Source organism: Peromyscus californicus, unplaced genomic scaffold (genome assembly GCF_007827085.1).
Source record: "Peromyscus californicus insignis strain IS unplaced genomic scaffold, ASM782708v3 Scaffold_14__1_contigs__length_90479793_seg_2, whole genome shotgun sequence".
In the NCBI taxonomy this organism is placed as follows: Eukaryota; Metazoa; Chordata; class Mammalia; order Rodentia; family Cricetidae; genus Peromyscus; species Peromyscus californicus.
In genome coordinates, this window is record NW_026294436.1 from 78,243,183 (window position 1) to 78,257,215 (window position 14,033).

General features: G+C 44.9%; 3 protein-coding genes across 5 annotated transcripts in view; 2 read left to right on the forward strand and 1 right to left on the reverse strand.

Moving 5' to 3' along the window:
• Window positions 1-14,033, forward strand: part of CUNH1orf74 (chromosome unknown C1orf74 homolog) — a 120,760-nt gene that overhangs the window by 61,221 nt on the left and 45,506 nt on the right. The window lies entirely within an intron of this gene.
• The window catches only part of Hsd11b1 (hydroxysteroid 11-beta dehydrogenase 1), a 38,331-nt gene that overhangs the window by 12,585 nt on the left and 11,713 nt on the right, over window positions 1-14,033 (reverse strand). The window contains exons 2-5 of the mRNA XM_052738086.1: window positions 6,644-6,754; window positions 5,785-5,915; window positions 4,963-5,074; window positions 4,670-4,855 (exon numbers count right to left, since the gene is read on the reverse strand). Coding sequence (XP_052594046.1) covers window positions 4,670-4,855; window positions 4,963-5,074; window positions 5,785-5,915; window positions 6,644-6,728 — 514 coding nt within the window. The 5' untranslated portion in view covers window positions 6,729-6,754. The remainder of the gene's footprint in view (window positions 1-4,669; window positions 4,856-4,962; window positions 5,075-5,784; window positions 5,916-6,643; window positions 6,755-14,033) is intronic.
• Lamb3 (laminin subunit beta 3) overlaps window positions 1-14,033 on the forward strand; it is a 127,154-nt gene that overhangs the window by 10,164 nt on the left and 102,957 nt on the right. The window lies entirely within an intron of this gene.

The following is a 14,033-nucleotide window of genomic DNA, read 5'->3' on the forward strand; positions in this document are numbered from 1 at the left end:
TGAGCTCGCTTTAGACCACACAGGCAGCCCTCAGCTGACACAAATGTTACAGTCCAACAAGTGACCTCATTCTTACTAATGTACTGACCTGGGGAATATTTAACCTTGACAGTGTGCCTGAAGTACTTCACAACTGCAGTTAAACATTGCTAAAAATCTCTGTAGATAGTTGAATAAGCCAGAGAACAAATGTGTTTGGATAGGATGGAAAAGTAGATTTGTCTCTCCACCCATTCATCAATCCATCCACCCATAGGTATATTAAAAGTTGATTTTTTAAAAATTAACAGTTAGGAAGCTTTGAAAGAAGGATCTGAGTGTTTAGAGGCCATTGACAAGGTCCAGTGTTCTTTCAGTGCATTTTCATTTTAATCTAAGAAACCCAGTCCTTTATTATCATGTCTGGTTTCAGTTTAAGCTCTTCTTTTGTTTTCCTGGATATGAAGAATTTGTATCTGTTCACGTATATCTACTCAGGTGCTTATTTGTTTTATGGATAGTGGTAATGGGACATTGGGTAGGGGGAGAGATGGACACACACACATACACACACACACACACACACACACACACACGAGAGAGAGAGAGAGAGAGAGAGAGAGAGAGAGAGAGAGAGAGAGAGAGAGAGAGAGAGAGAGAGAGAGAAACAATTTCAGAATGCAATGAAGACAGGATTTGTTTAAATTTTTCTGGTGCTGCCTGAAAAGACTCCCTGAGACATGGGTGTAGACAGACTTAGGGGTAGAGGGAGGGTTGGAGGGAGGAATGATAGGCCTGTCCCTGACTCCTCCGAGGGATCACACATTGAGGAGGGGTAGGAAAGCCACACAGATGCCCAGTTCCCGTGCCATGCAAGTGACTGGCACAATGGGTCATGGTTATGGAGCCCATTGAATCAGGGGACTCAAAAGTGGAATCAGCTTTACCTTCTAGAACAAAACAAAAAAGGGACATTTTAACCAAGGGCAGACAGGCTTTTCCCAAATATCTTTTAGTGTTTTCTTCAAACCCAGTGATTTTTTATTTTAAGTAAAATTCAGGCACTAGTATCTCAGTTTCAGAAATACCAACTGGGCATGCTTTTTTTTCCTGCCTGCCTGTCCTCTGCACCGTGTTTGGTGGTAAGGATTCATTCATGTGGTAATCTTGAATACAATAGAGTGGGTGTGGGAAGACATTTTTTTGTAGCTAATTTTTTTTCTTTTTCTTTTTCTTTTTTCTTTCTTCTTCTTCTTTTTTTTTTTTTTTTTTTTTTTTAGACCAAGTGTCAGTCTGTAACCCAGAATGGCCTGGTACTCATGGCAATCCTCTTGCCTCGGTGTCCTGAGTGCTGGGATTTACAGGCATGCTTGGATCATTTTCTTCTCCTCTTATGTGTGTCTTGGCATGGATGGTGTGGGAGGGAGTGACTCAGCAATGTTCCTGCTCTTTTGTAGAAGGAGAAGCCCTGATTTTTAGTTAAATATTGTTCAGATCCCATCTGCAGCCTGCTGTGGTTGACAGTTAGGTTTCAGAAAGTGTCCTTCATTTTCTGTAGCTAGAATTCAGACATAACAGCAAGCCTTCTTAGACATGCTGATGAATGTAACACCACAGGCCTGGTAGTCTTGACCCAGTTGGTTCTTGGACAGCTTCATGGGGTAGGGACTATCCTATCAGCCTTGGCTTCCTACCCTGGACTGATTACAGGAGAAAATGAATTTAGATTTGCTTAAGGCATGATAAATTTGGGCCTTAGTTATAGGAGCTGAAATTATGTTCTAGGAGCCCATGGTGGGAGGAGGGAAGGCTGATTAATGTAACAGCATGTGATAAAGACAAGAACTTGTTCAGTGGGGCCAGAAAAGGTGCTGGGCTGTGCGTGCAAACATCAGCACCATCTCAGAGGACTAAGGAGGTAGCCAAGCTTGAAGAAAGAATACAAGCCCTCCGTGAAGTATGATAACCAGAAATGCATCAGGAAAAAGACAATTGCTTTGCATTGTAACTCAGCGAACCGTCAAAGGCAGTGGAAGTGAGAACAGTTCTGACTCAGTGTATTTTTTCTGACCTCAAGATCAGTTTGATGTTTAGTGAGATGTTTGTGAGATTCAGATTTTTTAAAGTAAAGATTACTGAACATACTTCCTGATTGCTTTAAAGAAGACACCAGGGTTGGGGAGACAGTTCCATCAGTTCTCATGCTTGTCACTCAAGCATGAGACCCCGAGTGCAGGCCCCCAGCACTACATTAAAGGGAAAAAAAAGCTGGGCATACATTTGTAACCCTGATACTGTGGAGGAGAAGGCTTGCTGGCCAGCCAGCCTGTCAGTGAGCTCCAGGTTCTGGTGAGAGACCCCACCTCCAAAAAGAAGGTGCAGAGAGATTAGAGAAGGTGCCTCGTGTCAGCCTCTGGCATCCATACACTTGTTCATGTACATAAACACTACACACATGCATAAAATGGAAACATATATAAAACAATACACCACGGAATATAATACTCTTCTTAGGATGAAAAATTAATTTGTAAATTCAGAGATATGTTTCAAAGCAAGAAGGCTGAACTCTAGGCTACACAAATGACAGATGCAGGAAGAGCTACACAACTCTATTTCTACCTCCCATACCCCAAGGAAATTACTAAGTGTCATTCTGTAGATGCCCATGATGTACAGAAACATAAGTTATCAGAATTCCCTAAGGGTCTGTAGTAATCCTTGCTCCTTCCAAGCACATCTGGATTATATACATTATATAAGTTAAATTCTCTAGGCAAAGGTGAAACAGCTTTTGCTTGGACTGCATGTTTCCATTCATCAACAGAATCAGGAATCGTTGGAGCCACCCACACCATGACCAGTGTGTGTGTGTGTGGGGGGCTGGCCAGTGCAGAGGATTCACTGGGTATGTGCCCAGCACCCTCCCACTCAGTATGCATCTGGAAACTCTCCTTTGCTTTCAGCCCAGCATGTCTGTGGGCGAGGAGGGGCCAGAGTCTGTGCTGGCTGGAAGCACAGGGGTGCATATCAATCACCGTGCTCCAGGGTGGCACAGACACACTGTCCCTTTATCCAGTCACCATGCAGGCCTTTCCTGGACCAGAAAGGAGAGTGCTTTACTACATCGATGGCCTTATTCATCCCAAGGAGAACTGGCATCTCTGAAGTATTTAATAGTCCATGGTCTCCTAGGTCACTTGTTTTTTTGTTTTGTTTTGTTTTATTTTGAGACAGGGTTTCTCTGTGTAGTTTTGGTGCCTTTCCTGGATCTCGCTCTGTAGACCAGACTGGCCTCGAACTCACTGAGATCCACCTGGCTCTGCCTCCTGAGTGCTGGGATTAAAGGCCTGCAGTACTACTACCCGGCTTCTATTCTAAGAACTACACTTATAAGGCTGGTTTATATCTCTGTTCTGATCTTTCAACCACATCTTTTACTAATCAGCAAACATGTGTAGGACTTCTGCCCTAAATCCAGGAGGAATCCTCACCTCTGGAGACTCTCAGTGATGTTGTTGGATGCTGCCACCATGCAAAACATTGGGGACCCCCTCCATGCCATAGAGCTATATCTATGAGATTGTTTCTTTGCATATATTTCCTACCTGTTTAAATATCACTTTTTTTTTTGAGACAGGATCTTTCTTACTATATAGACTAGAGTGGTCTGGAATTTGTTTTGTAGACCCAGGCTGTCCTTGAGTTTACAGAGACCCACCTATCTCTGCCTCACAAGTGGTAGGATTAAAGGTGTGTGTCACCACATCCAGCCTAAATTTCATTTTTAATGCTACAAATTGAGGTTAGAAGAACATCCTCAGTATACATTGATATCCCTGCCCCTCCCCACAGTACTGGGTATTGACACCAGGGGATTGACAGAAATCTAAGTGCTGTGCCAACCCTAGAGCGGCAGTTCTCAACCTGTGGGTCACCACAACTTTGGGAGCATGGGGTCACATATCAGACATCCTGCATATCAGATATTTACATTGCTATTCATAACAGTAGCAAAATTACAGTTATGATGTAGCAAAGAAATAATTTTATGGTTGGGGTCACCACAACATGAGGAACTGTATTAAAGGGTCACAGCCTTAGGAAGGTTGAGAACCACTGGTCTGGAGCAGTCTTCCTCTGTTATTCTTCAGTTCATTTTTCCTAGCTAACCATCTTACTGTGTGTCCTTAAGGTGTTCTATTCTTACTCCTGTTTTTGTACCCACTGACCTCACCACCCTGTGGCTTTAGGTTATGATGGAAGCAAAGTCTTTTCTATCCAATAGGACCAGGTTTCTTTTATGAAGAGACTAGACTAGCGGTGCAGCTCTTCCTGTCCCTTTCGTCTCCCAGGTGTGGCTCACACATCAGGTTTCCCATGGGCATCCCGGACTGTTGCGTTTGTCTGTTCCTTTCTGCGATTTTGTAGTCCTACTTTGACCAATCCTTACTTTGGGGGCCACTAGTTCCTCAGTGTATCTTTTCTTCAACATACATGTCCCTAAGTTGATACCCCAAGCCCCTCATGAGTGAACCTGTCTGTGTATAATATTACTGTGAGCTTTCAAGTTCATGCAGTGTTACTTCCCCGCATGGAAATGGACACCAACGTGTGCCCACCACAGAGCCTAGCATAACCCCAGCATTACTTTGTTCTGGACTTCCACCCTGGCCACTGGCCCACTCACCGGCTGTGGAGGAGATGACGACAATGCTGCCATTGCTCTGCTTCAGCATGGGCAAGGCAGCGACGCTCAGGACCACGTAGCTGATGAAGTTGACCTCCATGATTTTTCGCAAAGAGTGGATATCATTGTGGTAGAAAGTCATAGGGGCATAAGTGATGTGGTTGAGAATGAGCATGTCCAGTCCACCTGCAAAGAGATGGCTGGGTTGAGAGAGACCACTTGGAGGCAATCCTGTTCCCTCCCTGCTCCTGAACTCTCTAAGACCAGAGGAGGAAAAGGGAGGGGAGCCTTACCCATGAGCTTTCCTGCTTTGAGAACAAATTGCTCTGCAAACGTCATGTCTTCCATGGTGCCAGCAATGTAGTGAGCAGAGGCTGCTCCAAGTTCAAGGCAGCGAGACACCACCTAGAGAGACACAGCAGAAATGGTGGCCATCTTGGCTGTGGGCTTTCATGTGTAGTTTTGGAGTAACTGGGGCTTACATGAGAGTTTGTTCAGAGAGCTGCTTAGAAGAAATTGTGTGTGTGTGTGCACATGCATGCATTTGGAGGGGTGCTTAAATATTCTTAGATGATCATTGTTCTCTGACATATCTTAAATGGATAAATCATTGTTGTGTTAGAGTTTAAGTCCATGATTCATCTCTGCAGAGTTTATGAACAAATGTTTCAAAATGCATTATGGGCGTGGTTGCAGGTTTCTGTGGGGATAGATTAGGGTTTGTGAGTGTTGGTATGACCTAGAACTTTCAAGTTTGTGAGTCTATGGAGCATGACAACATAAATGCATGAGCAGGTACGGGAATTCCAGTTCCCGGATATATGCATCTGTACAGGTCCGTGTGTGTGAACAGGTATGACTATGAACATATACAACCAAAGATCTCTGTGGCTAACAGTGCACATGTGAGTGTGTGTGTGTGTGTGTGTGTGTGTGTGTGTGTGTGTGTGTGTGTGTATGCATGCTTAAAAGCAGCAGTTTTATACTCCTGGGAATATTTGTACCTGTATATGGGCATGTAGGCCATAGGGGAGGGGGGCAAGCCTTTGTGTATATGTGTGAGGCCATAAGCTGGGCAGAGGAAGGCACACTTATTTGTGGGACAGAATGCTCACCTTCTGGAGACCTTCCTCAGACCTCGCAGTCAATACCACATGGGCTCCCATCGTTGACAGATGATATGCCATTTCTCTCCCGATCCCTTTGCTGGCCCCCGTGACAATCACTTTCTTCCCTTGGAGCATTTCTGGGAACCACAAAGGCTGTGAGTACCCCAAAGCCTTGTTTCACTGTCCAGATCAGTTTGCCTCACGTTGTAAATCACTGAAGCAACACTCGGGGTTGTTCATAGACCGGCTCTTAAGATGGCTTTGCCTGGATATCCAAAGCCGAGCCTTCCTGCCATTATTCTTAAAAACCTCCATGTGCGAGAATGTAGAGATAAGGCCAGAAAGATCAGAGTTTGGCTAAACTGCTAGAGTTCGACACTTTTGACATGATCTCATTTTGCTATATTGAAAGGGAATTTTAAAAAGCATCACAAAATGTGTTCAGAGAGATTTCAACTGTTCTACTTAGTCATCAACTTCATAGCCTTATTTATTTATTTATTTATTTATTTATTTATTTATTTATTTTGGCCTCTCAGCTATCAGTATCTCCATGGAGCACAGTATCTCCATGGAGCTATCTGGTTGAGCTGCAGATCTGGGTATTCCTTCACTTCTGTGGATCTGAAACTGCTTTCCAGCCTGGGTGCCAAGTGAAGCCTGGCCTACTTGGCTATGTGGCTTGCCCCTCTCTGCCCCTTCCTTCCCAATACTTGTAGCTGGAGGATACAGACTTACAGATCCACAGTAGGGTTCCCTTTTTCTCAGTGACGTAGGGACCAAGAACATAGCTAGGTCTTTAGGAACATTCCAGAACCCCTGTGTTTTAAGCCTGTTCCTCCAAAAGAGACACATTTGTACTCACCTGGTCTGAACTCTTCTTTTGTAGAATAGTAGTAGCCCAAGAAGAGCACCAGAATGGGGAGGAGGTATTTTTTCATAAGCGCCATCAGACAGGGACCTGGCTCAGGGGGCCCTGTAGACACACAGAGAAAACCTGCAGAGCTTTCTACAACTTCCCAGGCAGGCAGCAGCCTCTGAACTGTGACATCAGGGACGGGGGAGGCTGGAGTAGTCTCAGGCAGCACTAGCCAATTTCCCTGTCAGAGCAGCAATTGGCTTTGGGTGGGATCCCATTCGTCCTTGGCAGCCTGTGTGGTGGATTTCATAATGGACAATGTTTACTCCATTTCATTGAGTAAGAGGCGACTTCCAGATGGCCAGGCTCATGACTGCGCAGGGCTGAGTTCCTGAGCATCTCCTACTGACGTCTTCTGCACATGGCATCAGTGGCCTTGCAAGAGTGGTTTGTCAGAGAGAAGGGGGATTGGAGAAGGGAGAGAGGGGAAGAGAGAGAGGAGAGAGAAGAGAGGAGAGAGAGCAAGAGAGAGAGAGAGCGCGAGCATGCACCTAAGAGCTCCTAAGAATGTGGGACTTTGGAGGGGGGAATGTGAGTAATACCAAACAGAGGCAAACTCAAGCCAAATCTCACCCTCAGCCCCACCCCTCGACGGAAGCAATTAAAAATAACAGCACAAAGCAGCAAAATAAGCTCAAGAAAAAAATGTGCTTGTCTTAGGAGAAAAAAAAAATAAAGCAAACAAGCCATGTAAGTGCCACACTCAAGTTCAATGAAAAAGCCTTACAACATCAAAGAGAAGCTGCAACCCAGCCAGACCCAGATGGCGGGAAACCCAGGCTCAGTTCAAGACTCTCAGGCAAGTGCAATGGAACATACCCTTATTACTTTAACAGAGAATAAAGAAGGGACAGTGGGTGCCAAATCAGGGAGAAAGGCAGCAGGTTGTTAAACTGGGTTATGTAAATGCTCTGGAGGAACAGGGACCACCAGAGGATGCTGGGAAAAAGAGGCCAGACCAGAAGATCTAGACTACCCGAGTGCTGGGTTTAAAGGCCTGCGCCACCACCGCCTGGCCCCCAGCCTTCTTTTTAACCTCTACTCTGAGACTGGGTTTCAGTAAGTTGCCCAGGTTCGCCTTGAACTTGCTCTGTAGCCTCAGACTTGTGATCCTCCTGCCTCAGCTGCCTAAACAGCTGGGATTTCAGGACTGTTACCATAAGGTCCTGAGGGACCCAGTGTGCTTGAAGCAAAACTAGCATAGAACATCCAGGTCCCAGGTAAAAATGATCCAAAAGAAGGACCAAGAGGGGAGACACCCGAGCAAATAAGAATGGATTGTCATGATGAGACAGAAATAACCACCTTTGTATATCTGTTGCAAGATTTTATTAAAGAATTTAAGACTTGTCATTGTTAAGTTTTTCAACATAAAACCAGTCATCCAAATTATGAAAGTCACCCCAGTACCGAGCAAGTCCTGAACTCCGAAAGTTACAATAGGTCTAGAGTGTAGGAGAGGTGGGGGTCGAGGGTGGGAGAGACTGGAACCACTCAGAGTTTGGAGAAATCAAATTATGACCCTAAAGCAGTGTCTGGAAATATCTAGTGACTTTTCACTTCAGAGAAAATAATTTAAGGCCCAGAGGAGATGAAACAATTTGTCAACAAAAGCCACAGCTGTGAGGGTTGCTTCCAGAAGACAATAATGGTTTGAGAACAGCAGAGAGCTGGAGCCAAGGGCGCAGCAGACAAAAATAGAAAGGCTGAAATGTAAGTGGGAGCGGTGTTCAGCTGTCAGGACTGCCAGGCATCTGAGCGCCTTCAGGAAAAGAAGCCTTATGCTACCAAGACTCATGACGGACAGGCCTCCTTTTTCTTCCCTACAGGAGAAAATAAGGCCGATTTCTTAGCCTTATATGATTAACAGTGAAATCATTGAGTTGGAGTAGAAAATAAGATAATATATTTAAAAAATATTTTAAAAGTGAAATTATAGAAAGAACAAGAAAGAGTTGCTTAAACGCATCATTATGCTGACACAAAAGGAAGGCGAGGCTTTTGAAAAAACCAGAAAAACAAGAAGGAAAAGAAAAAAAGATAAAGGGAAAGGGAGAGAAGAGAAGGAGGTGAGAGAGCAAGTGGGGAGAAGGGAGAGGGCGTAGTTTAAAATGTAAACACAACAAAGGCCGAGGGTGGCAGAAGTCCAGGTTTGCAGCAGGGCTGGCTGGTCAGTGGCTCCAGTCAGTGGAAGTCCAACACGGCTGTTTAGAAGACACGTTAAAACCCCAAACCGCCGGGCGGTGGTGGCGCACGCCTTTAATCCCAGCACTCGGGAGGCAGAGCCAGGCGGATCTCTGTGAGTTCGAGGCCAGCCTGGTCTACAAAGCGAGTTCCAGGAAAGGCGCAAAGCTACACAGAGAAACCCTGTCTCGAAAAACCAAAAAAAAAAAAAAAAAAAAAAAAAAAAACCCCAAACCACAGTCGGATCATCAGACAACTTAGCTACCGTGAAAACAGGAAAACACCGCCGCTCTGGTTTCTATGACTTAAAGAATTGTCATATAAGATACATTCAATAGGAAAATATGTGAAAACAGATATACATCTGCCCTGAGCCGTTCTCAAACACTTGAGTCACAGAACCTCTTTACACTCCCCCCTAAAAATTGTCAAAGAAAGTTTTTTTTGTTCTGTGTGTTTGTGTGTGTTATCTGGTACTTTGAGACAAGGTCTCGCTGTGCAACCCAGGCTGATATTGAATTAGTGATCCTTCTGCCTCAGCTTCCTAAGTGCTGGGGCTACAGTTGTATGCCACCACATCTGGTGCCAAAAAAGTGTGTGTGTGTGTGTGTGTGTGTGTGTGTGTGGGTTTACATACAAGAGCCTGGGTGCAGATGCACATAGAGGCTGGACATCCTTCCTCAGGAGCTGTCCACTTTGCTTTTTGAGACAGGATCTTGCTCCGAGCCTGGAGCTCACCAACCAGCCAGACACAAAGTAGGACATACAGAATGAAAGAAAGGTAAAAAAGCCCTCAGGCAAAACGTAGATGAAGAGAAACAGGTTGAATTAAGTTATAAGAGCTTGTGGGACAAGCACAAGATAAGGCCGAGCATTCATAACTAATAATACATCTCTGTGTCATGATTTGGGGGCTGGCAGTCCAAGAAAGCCTGTTACAACTTTGAGACATTGGGGGTCACAGAGTCCCCAGGGTGAGGGAGAGTGCAGTGGTCAGGGAACTCCTAGGGGGTGTGCAACTTGGTATTTGATACATGATTGATAGAGATAGACAGATGATAGATAGATACAGAGAGACAGACAGACAGACAGATGTCATTGTTCTCTGCTTCCTGACTACATAGCTGTCTCAAGCTCCTGCTACCAGTGCTTGCCCACCATGACGGGCTGTACCCTGGAGCTGTGAACTGAATAGACCCTGCCTTAAGTTGCTTCTGTCAGGGTGTTTTATCTCAGCAGCAGGAAAAGTCACTAAGAGTTTTGGAAACACTGAGAAATTATGCCTTAGATGTGGGCAAAAAACACTATGGGCCATGGCTTCTAAGAACATCTCAGCTACCTTTGCCATACTAGAGCCCAACAGTGTGGCCACAGACAGGACCTCAATAGGAAAAGAGGAAGTGGGCACTTTGCCCATGGAGGCTGACATTTATTAAGGCATTTACCATGTGTGGTGGTTTGAATGAAAATGGCCCCCATAGGCCCATAGAGAGTGGCATTATTAGGAGATGTGGCCTTACTGGGGTAGGTGTGCCTTTGTTAGAGGAAGTGTGTCACTGTGGGGTAGGCTTTGAGATTTCAGAAGCTCCAGCCAGGCCTAGTGGCTCACTCTTTCTTCCTGCTGCCTGCAGATCCAGATGTAGAACTCTCAGTTACCTTTCCAGCACCATGTCTGCCTGCATGCTGCCATGTCCCACCATGGTGATAATGGACTCAATCTGTGAACTGTAAGCCAGCCACAATGAAATGCTTTCCTTTATAAGAGTTGCCATGGTCATGCTGTCTCTTCACAGCAATAAAAACCCTAACTAAGACAGAAGTTGGTATGAGGGACTTGGGTATTGCTGTGATATGCCAGACCATGTGTTTGTTTGGAGGAATGTGGACTTTGGGACTTTGGGTTAGGAAAGCAGTGGAATGCTTTAAGTGTGGCATAATAGGCCATACCCATAGGAACATGGAAGACAGTGGTGCTGAGGGTGATCTGAACCTATCTCAAGAGATTTCAGAGGAGAAGAATTTTAATATGTGGCTTAGAGATAGTTCTTGTGATATTTTGGTGAAGAATGTGACTGCTTTCTGCCCTTGTCTAAAAACAGCTACCTGAGGCTAAATTGAAATGTTATGTATTAACAGCTTTGGCAGAGAACATTTCCAAACAACCTAGCATTGACTGTGTTGTGTGGCTATTATCTTATGTAGATATACAATGAAAATATATTTGAACGAGGGGGTCGTGTTTCAGCCCCACCAAGCAGCAGAACTTGACAGCTTCAGTCACATGGTTCTGGCTTTAGAGTCAAGGATACAGGAAGGGGCTATGGGATCTTCCTCTGTGACTAAGGAAAGCTGCTGAGGCCAGGCATATGTGAGGGCTGTCCTTGCATGTAGGCCTAGAGAGGCCACTTTGTGCAGCTGTGACAGTGAAGCCTGGATTGCCTTGGAGCCCCCAAGATGTTGGAGATGCCAGAGCCATAGGATATCTGCTGAGGAAAGCTGCTAACAGGGAGTGGAACCAGTCCACTAGAAAGAAGTGTTTTGCAGTCAACAAAGCTGAAAGGAGTTGGAGATCTGAAGAGTACTTTGACATCAGACATGGAGATGCAAAGTTTGGAGTTTTCCTAGCTGTTTTTGGGTCTTGCTTTGGTTTAGAATTTCCTCACTATGCTCGCTTTCCTCCTTTTTGGAATGGTAATGTATATCCTGTGCCATTGTATGTTGGAAGTATATAATTTGCTTTTTTCATTTTGATTTTACAGAGAGTTACAAGTAAGAGATTGCCATGAGTACCAAAGACCTTGAACTGTGAATTTTTAAACACTGTTTAGACTGTGATAGACTATGGGTACTTTTGAAGTTGGACTGAATGCATTTTGCATTATGATATGGCTACAAGCCTATGGGGGCCACAGAGTGGAATATGGTGGTTTGAATGAAAATTGCCCCCATAGGTCCATAGAGAGTAGTGCTATTAGGAGGTGTGGCCTTATTGGGGTAGGTGTGGCTTTGTTGGAGGAAGTGTGCCACTCTGAGTGGGCTTTGGAGTTTCAGAAGCTCCAGCCATGACTAGTGGCTCATTCTTTCTTCCTGCTGCCCGATGATTCAGATATGGAACTCTTAGTTACCTCTCCAGCATGCTTCCCGCCATGGCGATCATGGACTCAATCTGTGAACTGTAAGCCAGCCCTGATTAAATGCTTTCCTTTATGACTTGCCATGGTCATGCTGTCTCTTCACAGCAATAGAAACCCTGCCTAAGATACCATGAGTCAAGCGCTATGAATGAAAAGACCAGGCCTTACAAGAAGCCAATGCAGAAGATTATATATATATATATATATATATATATATATATATATATATATATATATATATATATATATATAAATGATTATTTATATGCACTGTGGGAAGTCTACAGTGCAATGGGCTATCAAGAAGGAAGCAGATCATCCATGTGTGGGGTTGGCAAGCAGGAAAAGCTTGGAAAGAACTCATCCTTGATCCACATTGAATTGTGTGTATGCAAAGGAAGAAGGGTGAATATGAACACTGAGTTGGTGCCCAGAAACATGTGGGGTAGAGGGGAGGCTTGTTTTGAGAACACTCCATGTAAAGGAAGCTGTGGGAGCAAACAGAGGGAAGTGTGAAAGAGAATGGCATGTTTGGAGAACTGCAAACAGCACCATATGTTGGACCATTACATTTCGCATGGTGGTTCCAAGGTAAGAAGCATGACTGGAAAGGAAAGCAGTGGCCAGACCTTTGAGGGTCTTAAGTAGTCACCCCTGGAATGCATAGTTCTGGCCATTTCTTTCCAGTTACATAGATGTGAACTCAGTGCCTCTTCATCTCCACCCCAGGGTGCTGCTGGTCCCCTGTCCCTTTGTAACTCCTCATTGTTCTTCAGGCTCATCCATCCCTTCCCTGCCCTCTGGAGTTTCACTCTGCCCACCGTGCCATCCCTGTGTGACTGTGTCCCTGGGGTATGCAGCCTCCTGGAGCTATGTCCAATCTCTCCATCAGGATCCCCAGGGCCCACCAGATTCTGCTGCAACACCTTGTTCTGTTGCCTGACTCTTGGTGACCCTTCCTATCTCTCTCTTTCCTCCTTTCTCCCTTCCCCTTCCTTTGGCCTGGGTCAGTTTTCTGCTGGTTTATCTTCCTGTCTCTCTGACCCCCAGCTTGCTCTATAGACTTTCTTCTCTGATTTCTTAAAAGTCAGACTCAGCCTTGACTCTATTCTTTCTTTCCTTCTCTGTTCAGCTCCTTCCATTCTGACGGCTTTGCTTGCTGTCATTTTTCTCTTGTGCACTTTCTTAGCTGTAGGGAGCACAGCCCCTATTCACACAGCATCTGTTTTAGAATGCCTCATCAACACCACAAATCCAACATGCTGAAACTGACCTGTGTAGCTAGAGTTTTCCTGCCTGGCCCACAGTCAGGACAAATCTCTTACCTGCCAGTCCCACAGCCGCTCAGACCCAACCAAGTAAACACAGAGACTTATATTGGTTACAAACTGTTGGTTACAAACTGTATGGCTGTGGCAGGCTTCTTGCTAACTGTTCTTATATCTTAAATTAATCCATTTCTATAAATCTATACCTTGCCATGTGGCTCATGGCTTACCGGCATCTTCACATGCTGTTTGTCATCGTGGCGGCTGGCAGTGTCTCTGACTCAGCCTTCCACTTCCCAGCTTTATTCTCCTCCTTGTCCTGCCTATACTTCCTCCTGCCTGACTACTGGCCAATCAGTGTTTTATTTACCAACCAATCAGAGCAACACATTTGCCATACAGAACATCCCACAGCAGACCTGTTTTTAATTTTTTACATATTTATTTAGTGTGTGTGTATGTGTGTGTGTGTGTGTGTGTGTGTGTGTGTGTGTGTGTGTGTGTGTGTATGTGGGTGTGTGCATGCCACAGTGCACATGTGAAGGTCAGAGGACAATTTGTGAGAATCAGTTCTCTACCATGAGTCTTGGGAATTGAACTCAGGTTGTCAAGCTTGGCAGCAAATACTTTCACTCACTGAGCCATCCTGACAGCCCGAACTATTTTTTAACAGTTCTACTGTTGAAGTACAATGTTTATCAGAAAACTGCCTCATTTCATGTTTATGACTGGATAATTTTTAATAATCTG